The 25,932-nt window shown below is 32.7% G+C and overlaps 1 protein-coding gene across 2 annotated transcripts in view; it reads left to right on the top strand.

Annotated features, from left to right (window-relative positions):
* LOC139501254 (DNA repair endonuclease XPF-like) overlaps nt 1-18,307 on the top strand; it is a 29,202-nt gene extending 10,895 nt beyond the window's left edge. The window contains exons 9-22 of one of the 2 annotated variants that reach the window (XM_071290285.1): nt 141-194; nt 612-681; nt 901-973; nt 1,318-1,469; nt 2,142-2,228; nt 7,558-7,671; nt 8,015-8,197; nt 8,935-9,072; nt 9,386-9,517; nt 10,900-10,986; nt 15,858-16,031; nt 16,337-16,477; nt 16,854-16,949; nt 17,574-18,307. In XM_071290285.1, the coding sequence (XP_071146386.1) occupies nt 141-194; nt 612-681; nt 901-973; nt 1,318-1,469; nt 2,142-2,228; nt 7,558-7,671; nt 8,015-8,197; nt 8,935-9,072; nt 9,386-9,517; nt 10,900-10,986; nt 15,858-16,031; nt 16,337-16,477; nt 16,854-16,949; nt 17,574-17,813 (1,741 nt within the window). In that variant the 3' untranslated portion in view covers nt 17,814-18,307. Of the gene's footprint in view, nt 1-140; nt 195-611; nt 682-900; nt 992-1,317; nt 1,470-2,141; nt 2,229-7,557; nt 7,672-8,014; nt 8,198-8,934; nt 9,073-9,385; nt 9,518-10,899; nt 10,987-15,857; nt 16,032-16,336; nt 16,478-16,853; nt 16,950-17,573 lie in introns of both variants that reach the window. The other variant, XM_071290278.1, reaches the window with a different exon arrangement.
* Nucleotides 18,308-25,932: the final 7,625 nt, after the last annotated feature.

Raw genomic sequence — 25,932 nt, 5'->3', positions numbered from 1 at the left:
CAGTGGTATCCGTGTCCTCGTATACCTTCTTCTATTATTGTAATTGAGGATGTAATGCAAAATTGAATATGAGCAGTTTCTACATCAGAAATGATATTTCATCATTCTTAGTGTTATAGCAATTGATTTTTCCATTGTAGGCATCTGACCCAGTATGATTGTGTAACATTTCACAGTATGGTTAACTCTGTAAGGTAAGTTTCAGTCACAGAACTAAGATAAAAATTGAAACAAATATTTAAGCACAATAGCTCATATATGCAATACTGCTTAAAGGGGTTCAGTTATTAAAAGGAAAAGATTGTCAACAGTGAAAGTGAAACAAGAGTAAACCATCTGACTGACTGATTTAATCCACAAAAACCCATTCTTACACAGATAAAAATGATTATGAAAATATGATTATAACCTATAATATGAATTCAAGCAGACCTAGACAAATCCAATTGTACAAGTTCACTGTCTATTTATATTTTGCCCTTTAACCCTCATGTTTGGACACATTTTATCTGTATTGTCTTTTTTTAAGAAATCTATTATTTGCATTATGTAAATTCTATATTATTTTCTAGTAATATTAACTGACAGATATTTTTATTTATCTTACTTAGGACAAATGAGAAGACATTTGGACAGAACACAGGATGGTTATTTTTAGACTCAGCTGATTCATTATTTGTTGTAAGTAAACTTTATATATATTTATTTAACTGGGTTGGGCAGAATTTATTTATTACAAATGCATGAGATGAGATCTCCTAAAAGAATGTTTTTATAATTTCCCTCAGACTTTACTTATTTAGAAATGAGTTTAGAATTTGTTCTTATTAATAGTTTAAGGAGATTAAAAGTTAACACTATTTGATTTTGATTTCATTATATTGCAATGCTGTTTTACAGCACTCAAGAGAAAGAATATATGGACCACAAAATAAAAAGATATATGATGAAGAAGGAAATGATAAAAAGACTGGTAAGCTATACATACTGGGTATACTTGTGTCTTCATTAAGATAACTCTTTCTCAGATACATGCATTTATTGTTAAAAAATGACTAGGGCTATAAAGGATCATATTTGACATAACATTTTGCTTTGTTTTAAAATTTTGATGAGTATTTATATATCACAGAAACAATTTCATTTAAAGAAATACATGATTTTTGGTGACCAAGCATCATAAATACTTTGGGTTTTTTTGCTGGATTTTTAAAAATATTGTACTGTTCTTATTTCAATGTTAAATGGTTAACTATCTCTACTTACAACAAATAAATTTCTATTTTATGTGATTAAGATTAAGTTTCTCCATTATAGAAGTTGAACCTTCATTGGAACCTTGTCCAAAATGGGATGGTTTACTTGACATTGTGAAAGAAATACGAGATCAAGTCAAAGATGCTGATTTGGATCAGTGTCACATCTTAATAGCTGCTGAAGATGATAGAACATGTAACCAGATAAGGGAGGTAACCAAATAAAAATAATAGATAATTCAGTATTATATATCCAGATAAGGGAGGTAACTGGAAAAAAAAGATAATTCAGTAATGAGTAATTTTTGTCTCACCCGTTGCAAGGTACACCATGGGTATACCCTTCTCACGTTGTGTTGCAATTATTAACACCTTAAGTTCAGTTTTCTGAATATGTCCATTTCAAAATAATAACTGTATTTGGTTTAAAAAGTAGTTGCATGTCAGTCATGTGTAGTATATGAGGCCCCCTTCGTTCATGAATCAGAAACTTCGAACAATATCTTATTAGTGAATTTATGAAGAAATGCTTTGTTGAGGAAATGATTGTTCTCTCCCAAGGAATGCCACAGTGGAATGTCTTTCTAGTTACAAGACTTTTGCAGAGAACTAGCAAATTTAGTACAAATAAGGTCATAAAAACTAGAAATTTATCTACATCATCACTCTTTGTGTGGCATAACTGGACATCATGTATGTTCCTGTTAAACTTGACTTCACAAGGGAATATGTCTGACACCATGAAGGAAAAATGATGTTGTAAGAGGTCAATAATGTAGTGCCCCAAAAAAGCAATAGGTTTTAAATAATGCTGGACAATAATTGATTCAGATAGAAGATATTATATAGAGTTTTATAATGAAGTAAATATTTGACCATTGATAGGTATTATGTGAAGGACATAAAAGCTTGCTGATAAGACTGTACAATAAATCTCTGGCAATGAAAGGACAGTACTTACAAGATGCCAAGGTATTTATATTAGAAAAAGTAACAAATTATATTTTTACTACAATAGTTCTATTTGAGCATTTAAAATGCATTGACTGTATATTTTTATGTGATATAAAGCCACTAACTGTATACTGTGGATTCTTTTATTTTCTTTAGTACTAATTTTTTTGGATTGAGGAAAACTTGCATTTTAGGGGATATTAAATTTCATAGTTATGGCAAATTCTGAATACATTCCTTTTGTGATTAGGTCAAATTAATACACTATTATTGTAGATATGAACATGCAGCTTTGGGGCATGAATATATAAATCATGCATATATAAGAGCATTAAAAATAAATATTTTAGAGAACTTATGACAATTATTCGGGATTTCAGCTTGGTTGGAGTGTTTTGTGAGCTGCTGTTATCATCTTTGTCCTTTTAAGTTCATCCTAAGCAGATCTTTGTTACATTTAAAAAAAATTTTTTTTTAAATACTGATACTTTTTAGCTCACCTGGCCTAAAAGGCCAAGTGAGCTTTTCTCATCACTTGGCGTCCGGCGTCCGGCGTCGTCCGTCGTCCGTCGTCGTCCGTCGTCCGTCGTCCGTCGTCGTCGTTAACTTTTACAAAAATCTTCTCCTCTGAAACTACTGGGCCAAATTAAACCAAACTTGGCCACAATCATCATTGGGGTATCTAGTTTAAAAAATGTGTCCGGTGACCCGGCCAACCATCCAAGATGGCCGCCATGGCTAAAAATAGAACATAGGGGTAAAATGCAGTTTTTGGCTTATAACTCAAAAACCAAAGCATTTAGAGCAAATCTGACATGGGGTAGAATTGTTAAACAGGGGAAGATCTATCTGCCCTGAAATTTTCGGATGAATCGGATAACCCGTTGTTGGGTTGCTGCCCCTGAATTAGTAATTTTAAGGAAATTTTGCTGTTTTTGGTTATTATCTTGAATATTATTATAGATAGAGATAAACAGTAAACAGCAATAATGTTCAGCAAAGTAAGATTTACAAATAAGCCAACATGACTGAAATGGTCAGTTGACCCCTTTAGGAGTTATTGCCCTTTATAGTCAATTTTTAACCATTTTTCGTAAATCTTAGTAATATTTTACAAAAATCTTCTCCTCTGAAACTACTGGGCCAAATTAATCCAAACTTGGCCACAATCATCTTTTAGGTTAGTAGTTTGAAAAATGTGTCCGGTGACCCGGCCATCAAACCAAGATGGCCGCCATGGCTAAAAATAGAACATGGGGTAAAATGCAGTTTTTGGCTTATAACTCAAAACCCAAAGCATTTAGAGCAAATCTGACATGGAGTAAAATTGTTTATCAGGTCAACATTTATCTGCTCTGAAATTTTTAGATGAATCGGACAACCCGTTGTTGGGTTGCTGACCCTGGATTGTTAGTTTTAAGGAAATTTTGCTGTTTTTGGTCATTATCTTGAATATTATTATTGATAGAGATAAACTATAAACAGCAATAATGTTCACCAAAGTAAGATTTACAAATAAGTCAACATGACTGAAATGGTCAGTTGACCCCTTTAGGAGTTATTGCCCTTTATAGTCAATTTTTAACCATTTTTCGTAAATCTTAGTAATCTTTTACAAAAATCTTCTCCTCTGAAACTACTTGGCCAAATTAATCCAAACTTGGCCACAATCATCTTTTGGGTTAGTAGTTTGAAAAATGTGTCCGGTGACCCGGCCATCCAACCAAGATGGCCGCCATGGCTAAAAATAGAACATGGGGTAAAATGCAGTTTTTGGCTTATAACTCAAAACCCAAAGCATTTAGAGCAAATCTGACATGGAGTAAAATTGTTTATCAGGTCAACATTTATCTGCTCTGAAATTTTTAGATGAATCGGACAACCCGTTGTTGTGTTGCTGACCCTGGATTGTTAGTTTTAAGGAAATTTTGCTGTTTTTGGTCATTATCTTGAATATTATTATTGATAGAGATAAACTGTTAACAACAATAATGTTCAGCAAAGTAAGATTTACAAATAAGTCAACATGACCGAAATGGTCAATTGACCCCCTTAGAAGTTATTGTTCTTTATAGTCAATTTTTAACAATTTTCATAAAATTTGTAAATTTTTACTAACATTTTCCACTGAAACTAATGGGCCAAGTTCATTATAGATAGAGATAATTTTAAGCAGCAAGAATGTTCAGTAAAGTAAGATGTACAAACACATCACCATCACCAAAACACAATTTTGTCATGAATCCATCTGCTTCCTTTAATATTCACATAGACCAAGGTGAGCTACACAGGCTCTTTAGAGCCTCTAGTTTAGCTCACCTGGCCCGAAGGGCCAAGTGAGCTTTTCCCATCACTTGGCGTCCGGCGTCTGCGTCCAGCGTCCGTCGTCGTCGTCCGGCGTCGTTAGCTTTTACAAAAATCTTCTCCTCTGAAACTATTGGGCCAAATTTAACCAAACTTGGCCACAATCATAATTAGGGTATCTAGTTTAAAAAATGTGTGGCGTGACCCGGTCAACCAACCAAGATGGCCGCCACGGCTAAAAATAGAACATAGGGGTAAAATGCAGTTTTTGGCTTATAACTCAAAAACCAAAGCATATAGAGCAAATCTGACATGTTGTATAATTGTTGATCAGGTTAAGATCTATCTGCCCTGAAATTTTCAGACGAATCGGACAACCCTTTGTTGGGTTGCTGCCCCTGAATTGGTAATTTTAAGGAAATTTTGCTTTTTTTTTGTTATTATCTTGAATATAATTATAGATAGAGATAAACTGTAACAGCAATTATGTTCAGCAAAGTAAGATTAACAAATAAGTCAACATGACCGGAATGGTCAGTTGACCCCTTTAGGAGTTATTGCCCTTTATAGTCAATTTTTAACCATTTTTCGTAAATCTTAGTTATCTTTTACAAAAATCTTCTCCTCTGAAACTACTTGGCCAAATTTAATCCAAACTTGGCCACAATCATAATTAGGGTATCTAGTTTAAAAAATGTGTGGCATGACCCGTTCAACCAACCAAGATGGCCGCCACGGCTTAAAATAGAACATAGGGGTAAAATGCAGTTTTGGCTTATAACTGAAAAACCAAAGCATTTAGAGCAAATCTGACATGAGGTATAATTGTTGATCAGGTCAAGATCTATCGGCCCTGAAATTTTCAGACGAATCAGACAACCCTTTGTTGGGTTGCTGCCCCTGAATTGGTAATTTTAAGGAGATTTTGCTGTTTTTTGTCGAGCCTGCAACTTTTGTTGCAGAAAGCTCGACATAGGGATAGTGATCCGGCGGCGGCGGCGGTGTTAGCTCACTTCTTAAAAGCTATATATTTTAGAAGGTGGAAGACCTGGATGCTTCATATTTTGTATATAGATGCCTCATGTTACGAAGTTTCCGTCAGTCACATGTCCAATGTCCTTGACCTCAATTTCATGGTTCATTGACCACTTGAAAAAAAAGTTCAGAATTTTTGTAACGTTGAATTCTCTCTTATTATAAGTAATAGGATAACTATATTTGGTATGTGCGTACCTTGCAAGGTCCTCATGCCCGTCAGACAGTTTTCATTTGACCTCGACCTCATTTCATGGATCAGTGAACAAGGTTAAGTTTTGGTGGTCAAGTCCATATCTCAGATACTATAAGCAATAGGGCTAGTATATTTGGTGTATGGAAGGACTGTAAGGTGTACATGTCCAACTGGCAGGTGTCATCTGACCTTGACCTCATTTTCATGGTTCAGTGGTTATAGTTAAGTTTTTGTGTTTTGGTCTGTTTTTCTCATACTTTATGCAATAGGTCTACTATATTTGTTGTATGGAATGATTGTAAGGTGTACATGTCTAGCAGGCAGATGTCATCTGACCTTGACCTCATTTTCATGGTTCAGTGGTCAAAGTTAAGTTTTTAAGTTTTGATCTTTTTATCTAATATTATATGCCAAAGGTCAACTATATTTGGTGTATGGAAATATATTATGATCTATATGTCAGTCCCGCAGGTTTTATTTGACCATGACCTCAATTGCACGGTTCATTGGACAGTGTAAGTTTTTGTGTTTTGGTCTATTTTTCTTAAACTATAAGTAATAGGTCAACTATATTTGTTGTATGGAAGCATTGTTAGCTGTACATGTCTGCCTGGCATGGTTCATCTGACCTTGACCTCATTTTCATGGTTCATTGATCTTTGTTTAACTATCTTGTTTAATGTTAAGTTTATGTGACAGTTGTAATAACGCTTTATACTTAGGACTATCAACATGATATCAATGATTAGTAAAGAAGGCGAGACATTTCAGTGTGTGCACTCTTGTTGTTATTATCTTGAATATTATTATAGATAGAGATAAACTGTAAACAGCAATTATGTTCAGCAAAGTAAGATTAACAAATAAGTCAACATTACCGGAATGGTCAGTTGACCCCTTTAGGAGTTATTGCCCTTTATAGTCAATTTTTAACCATTTTCGTAAATCTTAGTTATCTTTTACAAAAATCTTCTCCTCTGAAACTACTGGGCCAAATTAATCCAAACTTGGCAACAATCATCTTTGGGGTATCTAGTTTTAAAAATGTGTCCGGAGACCCGGCCATCAAATCAAGATGGCCGCCACAGCTAAAAATAGAACATAGGGGTAAAATGCAGTTTTTGGCTTATAATTCAAAAACCAAAACATTTAGAGCAAATCTGACATGGGATAAAATTGTTTATCAGATCAAGATCTATCTGCCCTCTAATTTTCAGATGAATCTGACAACCCATTGTTGGGTTGCTGCCCCTAAATTGGTAATTTTAAGGAAATTTTGCTGTTTTTGGTTATTATCTTGAATATTATTATAGATAGAGATAAACTGTAAACAGCAATTATGTTCAGCAAAGTAAGATTTACAAATAAGCCAACATGACCGAAACGGTCAATTGACCCCTTAAGGAGTTATTGTCCTTTATAGTCAATTTTTAACCTTTTTTCATAAAATTTGTAAATTTTTATTAACATTTTCCACTGAAACTACTGGGCCAAGTTCATTATAGATAGAGATAAATTTAAGCAGCAAGACTGTTTAGTAAGATAAGATTTACAAACACATTACCATCACCAAAACACAATTTTGTCATGAATCCATCTGCTTCCTTTGTTTAATATTCACATAGACCAAGGTGAGCGACACAGGCTCTTTAGAGCCTCTAGTTTCAATGATATAATCAATGTTGTTGAAATAGACTGCTTGTGGCACCTTATGGAATTAGTGCAATAGTTTCCTGAGTACAAATTGAGTTTGCTGACATTATTTTAAATATATAACAGAAGAGATTTACTTGTGAATTTTTATTTTCATAGAAAAAGGAAAGAGAAGAAAAGAAAACTAAAACAAAAGCTGAAACAAAAACAACAGGTCCTGAGTTAACTTTGACCCAAATGTTAGATGAGGACAAGCCTAATGATAATTCTGATGTAAGCTTAACTCATCTCATCTTTATTTGTGATTATCATATTGATAATCCAATACTTTAGCTTTTAGATATTAACTTTAATTTGGATAAAAAAAAATAGTGTATTTTTTCTTTCTTTTTTTTCACTGTCATAGTCTTGAATGTTACTGAAAAATTATTCACAAGATATTTGATATGTAATGTTTCTACATACAAAATCTCATTCAATTTGCCCCTTTCTGTCATCTTTTATTTTTCATAAAAATGTTAATCAAAAGTAACTTTTTACAAAACTATATATAATATAGCTTGCATTTAAGAATAAAAATATAGACTGTGTATTACATTGAACTTTTCTCTTGTAGGACAGTAACAGACCTTGTTCTTCTAAAGATGCTTACTATGGTATTATAGATGAACCATTGACCATCATACATCCTCTACATGGAACAACTGAATGTAATGGATTGTCTAAAACTCTACATGAAGTACAACCTAGATATGTTATACTATATGATGCTGATATGCAGTTTGTCAGAGAATTAGAAGTACGATTTATATTTTAATTCAGTGAATATTAAATTATATCCAACTGATCAAATTGGGAATTTATTCTATAATGATGATAAATGGGGGGAAATTGCAGCTATTCATCTATAAATTTTCGTTATAACAAATACCTTTATTAGAAGATGGGATTAAATATTTAAAAATAAAAAAATTGAAAAGGATAAAAAGCAGACATACTATTCATATACCAACAAATCTCAGAATGAAATTATCCTTTTCTTATGTTGAAAAAACTTTTGTCCCACAAATCTACTACCTAAATTTAACAAAGAATGTGAAATTTCTACAAGATGATGGATGCCTTACTGAAATAAATCTAAAATTCTATAGGTTTAGCACCACCTAGAATATTGACATATTCAGATGGGTTTCAGGTATATAAGTTTAAAGTGAAACAAATACTTATAGTTGAATGATAATATGGTTCCATTTCATTATATGTAAATAATGTTAAAGGTCAAGGAGTGTTTAATGGGCTATGTCACAGATTTTTCTAAAAAAAATTTATGCAACTCTCGACTCATTGAACTATAACTGAAAAATTGAAGAAAGAAATAACAATGCATTTATCTCTCTTAATATCTGAAATATACCTGATTGATAACCACTACTTTAAAGTGTTGGAAAAATAAATGAATCGACAGTGCCTGTTAAATATTAGATTTAGATTTATGTTATTTGTTAATGTACTGATAGTTGAATAATTTCCCTGTAGGTGTACAAAGCCAGTACTCCAGGTAAACCATTAAGGGTATACTTTCTGATGTACACAGGGTCAGTGGAAGAACAAAGATATTTGACCACACTAAGGAAGGAGAAGGAAGCATTTGAGCATCTTATCTCGGAAAAATCAGTAAGCTTAAATAACTTATTTTTACTGTGTTGGACACATTTAATGAACTGTTGATTTTTTAATAATACTTCCATTTTATTGGATGACTTGATATTTAATAAAAATTAGTTTCATTCGTCAACATGTTATTATCAACAACAAAAATATAAGATGAAAAAAATCGAAATTGAATTTTTTCCTGAAAAAGTACATAATTGTTTTCAAAATAAGACAAGTCCACCCATTTCAACGATTGAGAAATAGTGCAAACTGAAAATACATATATTCCTATCTGTTAATTTATTTGAAGCATACAATTGTATTTGATTTACAGGCAATGGTCATACCTGAGGAAAGAGATGGCAAGATGGAAGATGATCCTAATCTGGCAAGGGACACAACTCCTGCTAATGCTACAGTGAATACTAGGAAAGGAGGTCTTCATTTAACCCAGCCACAACAAAAGGTCAGTCTTCTATAAATAACAGATGTTAAAAGGGAAAGGATTTTCAGTCAGTAGTATGGTCAAACATTAGAGCTTTGTTGGCTTTGCTACAGTTGACATTGCACTTATAGGGCCTCAATTGGCATTGAACACACCATTTTTTTCTTTCTTTTAAATCAGATGATATTGGGATTCCCTATAGTAAAACATGGACTTTGCCAAACTTGCAAAAGATGTAGATATTTTGTACCTGCTGGCTGCAACTCTTCTTATTAGAATCCATATTTAATTAGATAGTCCCATTGTACATCTTCTGTCCTATTATTTATTTAAAAAGTGATGAGGTTTTATGCAGCAAAACAGACTTTGCAATCTCTATACAATTTTTTTTCTGAACATTTCATTGAATAAGACAGATTTAGCCTAATGACCTTTAAGAAATAATTCATGGGGGCCTGAATATATCGGGATTTTATAACAGGTTGGCCCTTTATGACAAATATTTTGCCCTGAGCGATAGTGAGGGGTAAAATATTAGCATAAAGGGACAACCCGTGGTAAAATTTAGATATATTCAAGCCCCCATGAATTATTTCGATTCTAATAGGACAAATACAGCAATTCTTTTGGATCGAAGTGCTCTAGGTGGAGACAAATATTTGCCATTCCCATAAATTAACGCACTTTTAGATTGGCGTTAAAGAACGGAGCAAACAGAATAAGTGACATGCTCAAACTATTTACAATAACGTATTTAAATAGATTTGGATGAATTTTAATGATAATTTACTTATATGTCTTCTATGTATAAAAAAAAAATGGGCTTATACCTCATTTTAGCATTGTGTGTTTACGTTTTCTTGTTGTGATGATTTTCGGTATCAGAAGCGTGTATTTTCCAGTAAAATGCTTAAATTATAATGTCATCATTCTATGACGTCGGGTACTTCATTCATATAAAAAACATATGTCGTGGGAGTACGATCGGAACAGCCAATGCAATATATTCATATTGTACCACGGGTGTGTACTCAAAACGCTTGAAGGACGTCATGTTAGAATGTACTTTGACTGCTCATTATAGCAGTTAACCATGAACAATGAATCAATTGAAAGATTTTGAAAAATGCATAGATCAGATAAATAGTAAGTGCAATTTGATTGCAACTGAAAAAAAAGAATATAATTGGTATGCACAGAAGCTTTGGCTAAAGACAAAGCCATTTGTCTACCCCAATGAAAAGATGTTGAGTTTCATTAAAACACAACAGTGGCACTCTTTCAGGACATGAATTTATTTTTATATCCAAAAATCCAAATCCCAAATACTGGATTGCACCTTTACCCATAGTAAGTCTTTTTTAATATATGAAAATTAATAATTTCCTGTATTTTTCACTTAGGTTATTGTTGATATGAGAGAATTCAGAAGTGAACTACCATCACTGATCCATAGAAGAGGTATTGATATTGAACCTGTTACAATTGAGGTATGAAACTATCGAGTTGCCTCTTATAATTTTTTAGAAACTAACCCATATGTATAAAGGAGATGCAGGTTTATATTTCAATGAGATTTTAAACCAACCACACAAGAAAAAAAACAACTAACGAAACAATTCCAGACTTCAAAAATAAACAAATGTCTATACAATGTGTCAAGCTCTAAATAGCCTTTAATTTAGAAAAAATGTCCATAAATTTATCAGATTATTCAAGATTAGAACCAAGAATTATATATGCAAACAAAACCTATATATTTGTAGCATTTTGAATAAGAGTTTTAATAGTTCTCCATTTCTACAAGATGCTGTTTTTATTATTGTTATTAATGCCAAATTGTTACAGTTAACATGAATGACTGAAAATCTTTGACAAAAGTTTGAAATGTGGAAAGATATTTGAACTTTATTTCATGACACTATGTACAATTTGATATCCTAGCTTCCATCAATAACTCAGCTGAAAATATAGGATGAAATAAGAGAAATTATGTTTTGGTTTAAATGGTTTTATGAGTTTATTTCAACAGAATAAGCAGATTATAAAAAAAAGAGTACTAAAAAAAACCACTCACTTACAACATTAGATGTAGGAACAACAAAAATACTATTTCTTAACTAGAGGCTCTAAAGAGCCTGTGTTGCTCACCTTGGTCTATGTGCATATTGAACAAAGGACACAGATGGATTCATGACAAAATTCTGCTTTAGTGATGATGATGTGTTAGATCTTATTTTACTGTAATTTTTGCTGCTTACAATTATCTCTATCTATAATGAACTTGGCCCAGTAGTTACAGAGTAGAAGATTTTGTAAAAATTTACAAAAATATTGTGAAAATTGTTAAAAATTGACTAGAAAGGGCAATAAAGTGGTAAATGGACCATTTTGGTCATGTTGACTTATTTGTAGATCCTCCTTTGCTGAACATTATTGCTGTTTATAGTTTATCTCTATCTTTTATAATATTCAAGATAATAACCAAAAACTGCTAAAATTTCTTAAATTACCAATTCGGGGCAGCAACCCAACAACGGGTTGTCCGATTTGTCTGAAAATTTCAACGCAGATAGATCTTGACGGGATAAATAATTTTACCCATGTCAGATTTGCTCTAAATGCTTTGGTTTCAGAGATATTAGCCAAAATCTAAATTTTACCCCTATGTTCTTTTGTCGAGCCTTCGACTTTAGTCGAAAAAGCGAGACTAAGCGAGACTACATTCCGTCAGCATCGGCGGCGGCGGCGTCCACAAATATTCACTCTGTGCTTAAAGTTTTTGAAATTTTAATAACTGTCTTAAACTATACTGAATTTCTACCAAACTTGGACAGAAGCTTGTTTATGATCATAAGAGAGTATCCAGAAGTAAATTTTGTAAAAATAAAATTCCATTTTTTCCGTATTTTACTTATAAATGGACTTAGTTTTTCTGCGAGGAAACATTACATTCACTCTGTGGTTAAAGTTTTTAAAATTTTAATAACTTTCATAAACTATCCTTGATTTGTACCAAACTTGGACAGAAGCTTGTTTATGATCATAAGATAGTATCAAGAAGAAAATTTTGTAAAAATAAATTTCCACTTTTCCGTATTTTACTTATAAATGGACCTAGTTTTTCTGCGAGGAAACATTACATTCACTCTGTGGTTAAAGTTTTTTAAATTTTAATAACTTTCATAAACTATCCTTGATTTGTACCAAACTTGGACAGAAGCTTGTTCATGATCATAAGATAGTATCAAGAAGAAAATTTTGTAAAAAAAAATTCACTTTTTCCGTATTTTACTTATAAATGGACTTAGTTTTTCTTCCAGTTAACATTACATACAGTCTGCAGTTAAAGTTTATAAAACATTTATTAGATTCATAAACTATCCTGGATTTTTTACCAAACTTGGAAGCTTCTTTCAATCAAAAGACGGTATCGAGAGGGAAATTTTTATTGATGTTTTTCCTCATTTTTGTTGAGTCTGCGATTAACAGCAAAAATAGGCGAGACACTGGGTTCCATGGAACCCTTACAAATTTTTTTAGCCATGGTGGCCATCTTGGTTGAAATGACGGGTCATCGACACATATTTTAAACTAGATACCCCAAGGATGATTGTGGCCAAGTTTGGTTAAATTTGGCCCAGCAGTTTCAGAAAAGATTTTTATATGACCGCAAAAATTTTAATTTTTTGGTCGTATATTGCTATCACATTGGCGTCGTCGTCGTCGTCCGAATACTTTTAGTTTTCGCACTCTAACTTTAGTAAAAGTGAAGAGAAATCAATGAAATTTTAACACAAGGTTTATGACCACAAAAGGAAGGTTGGGATTGATTTTGGGAGTTTTGGTCCCAACATTTTAGGAATTAGGGGCCAAAAAGGGCCCAAATAAGCATTTTCTTGGTTTTCGCACTATAACTTTAGTTTAAGTGAATAGAAATCTATGAAATTTTGAAACAAGGTTTATGACCACAAAAGGAAGGTTGGGATTGATTTTGGGAGTTTTGGTTCCAACAGTTTAGGAATTAAGAGCCAAAAAAGGGCCCAAATAAGCATTATTCTTGGTTTTTGCACAATAACTTTAGTATAAGTAAATAGAAATCAATGAAATTTTATCACAAGGTTTATGACCACAAAAGGAAGGTTGGGATTGATTTTAGGAGTTTTGGTCCCAACATTTTAGGAATTAGGGGCCAAAAAGGGCCCAAATAAGCATTTTCTTGGTTTTCGCACTATAACTTTAGTTTAAGTGAATAGAAATCTATGAAATTTTGACACAAGGTTTATGACCACAAAAGGAAGGTTGGGATTGATTTTGGGAGTTTTGGTTCCAACAGTTTAGGAATTAAGAGCCAAAAAAGGGCCCAAATAAGCATTATTCTTGGTTTTCGCACAATAACTTTAGTATAAGTAAATAGAAATCAATGAAATTTTAACACAAGGTTTATGACCACAAAAGGAAGGTTGGGATTGATTTTTGGAGTTGAGGTCACAACAGTTTATGAATTAGGGGCCAAAAAGGGGCCCAAATAAGCATTATTTTTTACCATAAAAGGAAGGTTGGGTTTGATTTGGGAGTTTTGGTCCTAACAGTTTAGGAATGAGGGGCCTTAAGGGTCCAAAATTGAACTTTGTGTGATTTCATCAAAAATTGAATAATTGGGGTTCTTTGATATGCAGAATCTAACTATGTATGTAGATTCTTAATTTTTGATCCCGTTTACAAATTGGTCTACATTAAGGTCCAAAGGGTCCAAAATTAAACTTAGTTTGATTTTAACAAAAATTGAATCCTTGGGGTTCTTTGATATGCTGAATTTAAAAATGTACTTAGATTTTTAATTATTGGCCTAGTTTTCAAGTTGGTCCAAATGGGGGTCCAAAATTAAACTTTGTTTGATTTCATCAAAAATTGAATAAATGGGTTCTTTGATATGCCAAATCTAACTGTGTATGTAGATTCTTAATTTTTGGTCCAGTTTTCAAATTGGTCTACATTAAGGTCCAAAGGGTCCAAAATTAAACTAAGTTTGATTTTAACAAAAATTAAATTCTTGGGCTTATTTGATATGCTTTATCTAAATATGTACTTTGATTTTTGATTATGGGCCCAGTTTTCAAGTTGGTCCAAATCAGGATTCCATATCAAGTATTGTGCAATAGCAAGAAATTTTCAATTGCACAGTATTGCACAATAGCAAGAAATATCTAATTGCACAATATTGTGCAATAGCAATTAATTTTCAATTGGAGTTATCTTTCTTTGTAAAGAATAGTAGTTGATAATATATGTTGGAAATTTGCCAGACATGACTATGATGTCATTTTCTATTTTTATTTGCCAATAACTTTATGTAAATAACTTCATTGGAAATTTGCCAATATAAAATGTTGCTGATGAAGCTTTTTTTCCTTATCTTATCTAAAATGTTTTTAGATAATGTATGTTGGACATTTGCCAGACATGACTATGATGTCATTTTCTATTTTTATTTGCCAATACCTTTATGTAAATAACTTCATTGGAAATTTGCCAATATAAAATGTTGCTGATGAAGTTTTTTTTATTGTTTTATACAATAAACAATGTATATTCACTTTTACTACCAACCAATCTTTACCATTCAGTGATAACAAGCACTTTATTTTACATTTTAATATTTTATGATGTATTTAAAAGAGTAGTTATTGTTGCAAACTCCAATTTGAATTGATATCAGTTTTGGAAAAAGGGAAACAGGGATGTGAAAAAAAGGGGGGGGGGGGTTAAATTTTTCTCATTTCAGATTTCATAAATAAAAAGAAAATTTCTTCAAACATTTTTTTGAGAGGATTAATATTCAACAGCATAGTGAATTGCTCAAAGGCAAAAAAAAACTTTTTAAGTTCATTAGACCACATTCATTCTGTGTCAGAAACCTATGCTGTGTCAACTATTTAATTTTAATTTTAAAAAGTTTGAAGAAGAAATCTTTAATTGATTTGTAAAATCTTGACATTGTTTTGTGTAAAAAAAACTCATGTAATGTCAAAAATTTGATCACAATCCAAATTCAGAGCTGTATCACGCTTGAATGTTTTGTCCATACTTGCCCCAACTGTTCAGGGTTCGACCTCTGCGGTCGTATAAAGCTGCGCCCTGCGGAGCACCTGGTTGTAAAAGTTTACAGACAAAGGACGCAAAGTGATGAAAAAAGCTCACTTGGCCCTTTGGGCCAGGTGAGCTTAAAAAGCGTACTATGATTTTAAGTTTTCACCATTGACATACTGTTGCCGTGTTGGCATGATTTTTTACATATGAATTGATGGAGCACTGTACTGATCTATATTGACAATTGTAAAATACATTTCTGTTTTAATAGGTTGGAGATTACATTTTGACACCAGATATTTGTGTGGAAAGAAAAAGTGTTAGTGATTTAATTGGTTCTCTGAACAATGGCCGATTATACAACCAGTGTGTGTCTATGTGTAGATACTACAAACGTCCAGTATTACTCATTGAGTTTGATACAAATAAATCTTTTGCTCTGCAAGTAAGTGTAAATTATAAATACTATTTTGATGCTAATTTGTACTAAAAAAAACCAACATATTAAACAGTTTGCCATTGTCAAATTGGGAACCAAATTTGAAATATCCTCAGTTATGTTTGATGTTTATAGTCAAATGCTGCCTTAATATAATCTTCTAGAGGATTGTTGTTTAACAGCAAAAGGCCTCATTGTATATAATGTGTGAAAATAATGTAATTGATGGATAGGCTTTTTATTGTGTTTGTTTTTTCATTATGATACCCCATCAATCAAAGGTAAGGGGGTATATTGTCATTCTTTTTCAGGGTAAATACCCAATAACAAGTGATATATCTATACAAGATGTGTCCTCTAGACTGACATTATTGACACTGCATTTTCCTAAGCTGAGAATCCTATGGTGTCAGAGTCCATATGAAACTGCAAAAACATTTGAAGAACTGAAGGTATATATTAGTACACCATGAACAGTAGAAGTGAAGTTCTTTATCAGTCCTCTGTTATACAGGCCATAATGACAGTACATGATCATCCATTTTGTATATGTGTCTTTGGTTCTTAGCACAATGAAAGCATTTGCTACTAAGATGAAGTAAAAGGACACCAAATAGTCTACCAATTGTGTTCTATGACAAAAGAGCCATGCCAAATATACCTGCTTTGATACGATAACTAAAGTTGAACTTTAATTTTTTTTTATATTAATTTGATTACTTTTAACATGTTTTGAAAATATTGAAAATATTACTTTATATCTACTGCTACATTTAAGTGTTTCATCATAAGTACAGATATGTATTTAAAATCTATTTCTTTATGCAGGAAGGCAGACAACAACCAGATGCTGAAGCAGCGATGAAAATTAACTCAGCTGAAGCAGATAGTGAATGGACAGAGAGATACAGTCATAATTCTCAGGTAATATCATTGATGGATTGAACTATGCTTGTTGCTACTGGGCCAAACATTTGTTCAGCAGCAATAATTTCATCTAAAATATGGCCAGAAAAAATTTACAATTATTACAATTACATTTATGGTACCAATTGTTATTGTGGCAGATGTGCTTTTCAACAATAAATGTCTCTTCAGTGATGCTCAAGGCCAAAATATTGAAATTCAACTGAATAAAAACTTTGGAAGAGACAGGTCCTGCATGATAAAGTAATGATCAAGATGAAGGGCCAAACATTTGTTCTTGAAAATTAGATTTGCTAGATAGCAGATATTCTGCCTACTGACCAATCAAAGAGTTATTGCAAGAGTTTTTTTAGCATACAGAAGCATGTCACTTACTTACACTACACATTTCAACTGAAATGTAAGAAAGTTAGACACACTTTTAGAAATCCAAGGAAATTCATATTAAGTCTGAACACATTATCATCTGAACATAGTTTGCCAAAATATTTAGTGACACTTACAAATCGGACTTTAAAAAAGTGCCTATTTAAATATATTTTAAACAAAACTGTGTAAATTGAAATGTTTTGCATCATATTCATATCATAGAATTAGTAATATGTTGATTATATTTTACAGGATTTCTTGTTAAGAATGCCTGGTGTTAATATAAAGAATTACAGAAAAATCATGAATAAAGTGGAAAATATTGCAGAACTGTGCAGTATGTCTGAAGACCAGATTAGTGAGCTGTTAGACAATAAATCAAGTGCTAAACTTCTGTATGACTTCATACATACTGATCATAAACAATCAGAGCATTCGGGGAAGGCGATTAAGGCTAAAGATTTAAAGAAAACATTAAAAAGAAAACGATGATGAAAACAGATGTGTAGAGAACTGAATTTGTCAAATTGTGTAATATGGATTCATTAACATTCGTTGGATACCAATTTTCGTACATTTCATGGTACAAGGGAACCATGAATTCAAATATTCAAGGAATATTCAAGGAATTGCAAATTTTCTAAATGAATGTATGCAGACTTTGCCAAAAAACCATGAAATTAAATGTCCACAAATATGCTTTCTTAAAGTTTTCTTAAACCACGAAAATTGGTACCCAGGAAAATAAATGAATCCACAGTCTTTATACACAATAGCATTTTATGTACATATTTAATTTCGTCAGCTCATGTTTCTATCATAAAAACAACTACATATATTTGTATGCAATGAATAATATTAATTTATTGAATTCAATATATTTATTGATAACTCATTCAAATTTGTAACAACTATAAGCATTTACATCTTATACTTCTCAATCTAGGTTGGCATTGTTTAGAATGAAATAAATTATCATACAGTTATTAGTAGATATGATTATGCATCAACTAAGTAAATGGGAAACTATAAAAGTGCTGTCAGTGTATCTGTCAATAGCCAGGTGTCTGAAACTGATCAATAAAATTTTGTATGGACCAATTAAAGATTAAAATATATATGAACAATTATAGTTTGAAACATACCTCACAATACATAATAAGGCTTAAAAAGTTATATAGAAGAAGACATAATGACTGTTTATATATATATAGGAATTTTAAAAAATACAAGGAAAATAAATGCTCCAAGTAAATTCAAAAACAAATTAACATATAAACTAGTCAATTTGTGGTTAAAATTTGTTCAAAACATTGTCATAAATGAAGGTTATTGAACTAACACATACCTGATTTATCACAAGCTCTTAGCAAACAACAGTATGGAAGTTAGTGGAACCATATTTATTTACAGCCTTGATCTCAAGAAAGCGTGCTCGTAAGTGTTGGAGGTGAAAGACCTTGAAAATGGGTATTTGCTGTTTCTCTGCTAAGTACACAGCATTTTGGAGTAGGAGCAAAGAATGGTCAGCTCTGAGTCAAATAATTTGGCCAGGTAGAGTTACATGTCTTTTCCTGAGAAGTGTTACATTCTGACTTACACATTAAAAATCTGACTTACGGTTTAGTTTAACGCAGGGTTCATGTCACATTTTGATCTTCTTGTCCTGAAAATGCATATAATTTACCATTGGACTTTATACAGTCATCCATCCAATCATGCATTGAACCATGTTTTTCGGCATTAAAAACCTCCTATTTTTATGACACATATTTTTAGGTAATAAGGCAATACTTGAAATCCAAATAGAGTATATCCATACTAATTCAACCATCAAAACAACCATGCACAGATACATTTAATACAAAACTGAATTATGAACTCTTGAAGTTTATGCTTTTAAAGTTTTGCAATTTGTTTTAAATTATTTCTTCTAAAGGTCCCTACTACTTGATTGATAGAGGCATTTTGGAGAGACTTTAAAAGATGAAGAAGGGCAGTTGACCCACTTTTCATGCTGAACTGACTTTTTATTATCATTGTTAAGTCTAAGTTTAGTTCTCAGTTACTCTGTCATCAGCAATCATATAATTAAATGTAACTATGCATCTAAAGAACACGAAGAAGAGCTTCCAAGAAAATGATAGTACCGGGTAGTTCACTTATGCCCGTGTTCACACTTCATTGTCATTTGAGATGATTTATGTCAAAGTTCAGTTCTTGGATAATTTGTGACTCAATCATACATTGTATAACTTGGTCAAAGGATGCAACTTTGTGAGTATAAAAGTCTCCTGTAAATCATTACTTATTCTGACATTCTTTTATAATACTTTATACTTAAGTAAACTCATTTAAAGTCAAAAAAGGTTAGGATTTACTTCAAATAGTCTTATTTGGCTCAATTTACCTATTGATAAGTTTATGATTATACTGTTGTTTAATCTCTGCATGTCTTATTTTTGAAATCAATATAAGAAAAAAAATGTGAGGGGGAGGCAATTTTTTTCCCTCAAGATTAAAGAAATATAAACAAAAATCTTTGATGATTTGTGTAAAATTTTGTCAACCAGCAGTCTGACTCAGGTTGAGCTTAGTGTATAACTCATCTATTGTTGAAGACCATGTGTTGATATTCTGGGTTTTGATGAGTGTGTGTCATTGTTTGCTATTTCATTAAAGCATTCCCTTTGTCTCTTTTTAATAAAACTCAATCTTTCTAATATTTGATAGGTGTTAAGAAATATTAAAACTCAATTTATAGATTTACCATGCTCATGACCAACAAAATGGACCAAACATTCTACATTGGCATACATTGTACCCTATTTGCTTTTTATATGCCCGTTTACGGGACGTATTATGGTATACCTTTGTCTGTCTGTAGTCCAAATGTCGTACAATAACTCAAAAATGCTTAATCCAGTTTGTATGAAATTTTGGTGGATTGAATATATCTATTGACGTTAACTCCCTTTCGATTTTTATAAATTTTAGATTCTAGGTTTCAGAATATGGGGTTTTATTAATTAAAAAATTGTGATTTTTCAGTTTTCGTACAATAATTCAAAAATGTTTGAGCTGTTCTCATGAAACTTTGTAGAATTGTTTATATTTATTGACTTAAGCTCCTCTCAATTTTTTATAAATTTTAGATTTTAAGTTTCCGAGTTATGAGATTTTATTCATAAAAAAGGGGGGATTTTCCAGTTTTCGGACAATAAGTCAAAAATGCTTTGAGTTGTTCTCATGAAACTTTGCAGAATTGTTTATATTTATTGAGCTAAGTTCATTTTTGATTTTTATAAATTTTAGATTTTACGTTTCCGAGTTATGAGATTTTATTCAAAAAGGGGGGATTTTTCAGTTTTCAGACAATAACTCAAAAGTGCTTTGAGCAGATTTCATGAAACTTTGGTGACTAGTTTTTATCTATATAAATAACCTCCCTTTAGTTTTTTTTTATAAATTTCTGATATAACATTGAGGAGTAGTGGAACTTTATTCGTTGAAAAAGCGTATCATGCGCTATCATCTTCTTGGGAAGGTGGTCTTTAACCAAACGCTGGCTTGCATCTCCCAGTCATTTGCTGTTGCTATGTGTTTTTTGATCACTCTGCGCCTCCTTTGATGAACTTTGGCACGTTCTCAATCTTAGTCTTCTTCCTTCTCTGTGTGTCCAAGACTGCTGCTATTTCTCTAAGTACTTGGTCATGACTCCATGTGTATCTACCATCTTTTAAAGCTGTCCTGCAAGATGACAAAACATGTTCTAGGTTTGCTGGCTTACCGCACAACTTACAACTAGGGTCTTCAATCAGTTTCCACATTGTAAGGTTTGTGGGTGTTGGTAGTACGTCGTAAACTGATCTTAGTAAGAAGCTTATCTTTTGGTCGTCCATTCTCCACATCTCATGCCAACTTATCTTTCTTGGTCGTGCCATTTCCCATTTCATATATTTCATACTGACGGCTCTAACTTGTCGATCTTCTTGTCCACGACGAACTTCCTGCTGAACAAGTTCCCTTCTATATCTTGCATCTGCTGACTGCCATAATGGTTGCTGAATGTTGCCAAAACCAAGTCGCCCTGATGTTACCACTCCAACTATGTCTATGTCTTAATCGGCTCTCTGCATCTTCAACAGCGGTCTTGGCCACCCTTTTCCTTCCTGTCCTGACATCAACATTTGCCTCTTTCGCCTTGTCATTTTTACTGTCTCTTAGCATCATAACTTGTCTGGTTTTGGTGACTTTAAACTCCTCTGTAATAGAAGACAGTGGTAGTTGAAGTTTTGAACTGGTGCTGTACAAGCCAATGCTGCTGAAACTCTTTGGAACCCCAAGCCATTTGCGTAAGTGTCTGTTGAACATCCTCTCTAAACTTTCAACCTTGGTTAGAGGTACTTCTTACATCAACAGAGACCATGTTATCCTTGGTAATATTCCATGCTGATAGCACCACGCCTTGTACTTTCCAGGTAAACCAGACTTGTCAATAATGTCCATCCACTTTCCTGCCTGTGAGACCATCTCATCTACACTTTCTCTGTCGTTCAAGGAGTCTCTTAAAACCACTTGCCCAAGCTTTGAACTTGTTGCCTTTTGTTGGTTGTTGTTCGGGTGATTCTTTGTCAATTGTGTTCTCCAATTTATTTATATTGAAGTCCTGTGTTGTCATTTTGATGTTATATTTCACATGGCCATAAAAGTGCGAGGTTTGGCATGCCACAAAACCAGGTTCAACCCACCATTTTTTCCCTTTAAAAATGCCCTGTACCAAGTCAGGAATATGTCCATTGTTATATTATAGTTCGTTTCTGTGTGTATTACATTATAACGTTGTGTCGTTTGTTTTTTTTTTCTTATTTTTGAGTGTAAATTCACATTGCGATAAGACGTGTCACGGTACTTGTCTATCCCAAATTCATGTATTTGGTTTTGATGTTATATATATATGTTATATTTGTTATTCTCGTGGGATTTTGTCTATGTGTGTTACATTTTAGTGTTATGTCGTTGTTCTCCTCTTATATTTCATGCGTTTCCCTCGGTTTTAGTTTGTTACCCCGATTTTGTTTTTTGTCCATGGATTTATGAGTTTTGAACAGCGGTATACTACTGTTGCCTTTATTTTTGACCGGTTTCTCCATGATTGTTGGAATGATGTCTCCTCCAATCCTGATCTTTCTGTCCTGCACCTTTCTTTTCTTTAATATAGGACTCCTTGACTTCGATGGCTTGAACTTCATACGTGCCCAGTCTATAAGCTCACCTAGATCTTGCAGCATCCACTTGCCTTCCAGAACTGACTTTTCTGTTATTGTCATGTCATCCATGGATGCTCTTGTTGGTGGCTGACTGACCCCAGATGACATTACAGGTCCTCTGCTCATCTTCTTTGCTAATTTTACTAGCATATTCATTGCTGCTGAGAATAAAACTACTGATATGGTACATCCTGTAACGATTCCCACTTCTAGCCTTTGCCGTGCTGTTGTGTAGCCTGCAACTGTAAACCTCATTATAAAGTTGTTAAAATAGTGCTGAATCATTTCTCTAATCTTGCCAGGTATGTGGTATTTCTCCAAGGTTAAGTCTACCAGCTTGTGTGGTATACTTCATACAATTATTGCACTGACAACTTTATTTATATAGTTGTCATTTTTGGTATGGTGAAGTTATCTGATTAAGTGATTATGTTGACTTTCCTGAAATCTATGCAAAATCTAAAAGTTTGGTAAGGCTAGATACTAAAACCAAGAACATGTATAGTAGGTCTTATTATACATTTCTTTGCCAAAACACAAAGTAAATTTTCTTCACCAAAGCTATGCTAAGTATGATTTTCTATATGTCCAATAGTTTGGCACAAATGTTCACTTTATGGTAAAAGCATGAAACTTTGCACATAGTTAGATATGATAATAAATATTTTGGAATATAGAGACATCTGAGATAAAAAAAAAATGGCCGCCATTTCTCAAGAGGCTATGTCCTATATTCTGGTTTGATTGATCCCTTTATAGTAAAAGTATAACACTTTGCACAGTGATAGTCATGATACTTAAAACATTTTTGGTTATGAAGCCAACTAAACAAAAAATCCAAAATGGCCGTCAATAGACTTATTGAATGTATTGGTACAATTAATCACTCTCTAGTAAAAGCATACACTTTTGAAAAGTGGTAGTTATGATGCTTATAAAAAGTAAAATCACAAAAATACTGAACTCCGAGGAAAATTCAAACCGGAAAGTCCCTAATCAAATGGCAAAATCAAATAATAAAACAAATCAAATGAATGGACAACAACTGTCATATTCCTGACTTGGTAAAGGCATTTTATAAACATATTGGGGAATGGACTAATCTTTAAAAAGAAAATTCAAAAATGGCTGCCAAATTCAAAATGGCCGTCAATAGTTCGACTAAGAATATGAACGATCCTGAATGTTGGGTCCAAACTAAATCAGTCTGACCATACATTTTTTTCCAAAGAAAGCATTTACTTGAGTACAGAAAGTCCTGTGGGATTTTCATAAATGTCCACATATACTACAATGTTTATTATCACCATAACATACACTGTAGAAGGTGTCATGCCTTTCCTTTAAAGAGGTCACTGATACCAATGTATTGGAATTAGACTCTTGACTGCTGGTCGGTTATTTTAAAATGCCGACCATAAAGGATTAATTGGCTTCAGATTCAAGAGTGTCCATTAGCATTATTGATAACAATGTGCACATTTCATATTTTACATCTAGGTGGTCGATATATTGAACTTAAAAAGTCTTATTAACAATAGTACAGGTTTGAATAATTCGTATTTCATAAACAGGAAATTTACAGAAAAGGAACATACTCATCAATAATAATTTATGTCAGCAAACATGTTCTGACTGCTTAAATTGAAATAACCTTATGAACCGAATTTCCCAAAAGTTGTGTCAAATATGAATAAGGTAATATACACCTTGTAAAATAAAATTTTATTATTTATTACTGTTATGAACGGCAAATACAATTTTCTCAACATAAAAATGCTGACTATAAGTCTGGTAATATAACTTTCGGAGACCAATCCAACCGTCACGTGGAAGATGATAAACATCAAATGTGTGCTTATATTGGAATCATGATCCACTGTTAGACTAGAAAAGCGTAATCATGCAGAGAATTTCAGGCCTTAACCATAAAGTGATGGTTATTCTTATATACGCTGGACTACATTGATAGTCTAGATGTTAAATACCATCTAGTACTAAAAACTATACAAGTTGGTGCTTTTTTGTAAATTGGTCAAAAATGAAAATATTAGGATGATACAAAAATTGGTTTCCCTTTAAACTGCTAAATGTAAGCTTTGTTGGAAATGAGAGTATAAATGTAAAAAAGAAGATGTGGTATGAATACCAATGAGACAACTCTCCACAAGAGACCAAATGGCACAGAAATTAACAACTGTTGGTCACCGTACCGATTTCAACAACGAGCAAAGCCCACACCGCATAGTCAGCTATAAAAGGTCCCGAAATGACAAATGTATACCCAGTCAATGTCGTTAAAAACTTCCATTTGTTGATGTAAAACAATTCAAACGAAAATACTAACGGCCAAAATAAGTTCTGTCTTCATGACGCAACTTGCTAGGGATGTCATTGAAATGACATCATAGTGTTGATTTACCCAATAAAACAACACAAAATGTAGGCTAATTTCATGAAGATTAGGGCTATAAGAAGTAGTATTGAACACAAATATGGCCCAAAACTTCCTCTGTAAATGTCTTTTTTTAAGCTTGTGCTTTATATTACTGTACATCAAATTGTTACAATTTTGGCAAATTGGCCATTTAATTAAATAATTTGACTTTGAATGGCTGTACTTCTTGCAATGCCTTGCAAAATTTGAATGGAAAAAAAACTCGAAATTTTATATTTTTAGTACATGGTTACAGCATTTAATTCTTGCTTATTCATGCAATTTGAATTCAGTCCATTTAGGGACAATTGGCATTAAATCATACTTTCACCTTTCGTTTTGTCTGCCCTGTAAAACTTTGCGCCTGTAGAACTTTCCGATCCTACATCTCATCGTCAGTGTTAGCAATCATTTATGTTTAGTCATGTTTAATTTAAAAACAGGAAGACGTGGTATGATTGCCAATGAGACAACTCTCCACAGGAGACAAAATGGCATAAAGTTAACATTATAGGTTACCGTACTGCCCTCACTGACAATGATCATAAACCATACCGCATAGGCAGCTATAAAAGGCCCCGAAATGACAAATGTAGACAAGAAAACTATTGGCCCGCCCTGATTGATGCACAATAATAAACAAAAAATAGATTTGATGTACAGCAACAAACGACAACCACTTAATTACAGGCTCCTGACATGGGACAGTCACATACAGAATGTGGCAGGTTAAACTAACACTCCACAGACCTTTAGTTAGTGTAATAGTACACCATAAGAACAAACTATAAAAATCAATAGAAAATGGCTTAACTAATCAGATCAATACAAGGCAGAAAGACATTTAACAAAAACACGACTAGATGTTGCAGGCTATTTTTACATCCTTACAAGGACGTTTATT

The sequence above is a fragment of the Mytilus edulis genome, chromosome 1 (genome assembly GCF_963676685.1).
Source record: "Mytilus edulis chromosome 1, xbMytEdul2.2, whole genome shotgun sequence".
NCBI lineage: Eukaryota > Metazoa > Mollusca > Bivalvia > Mytilida > Mytilidae > Mytilus > Mytilus edulis.
This window is presented reverse-complemented; position numbering and strand designations above follow the sequence as displayed.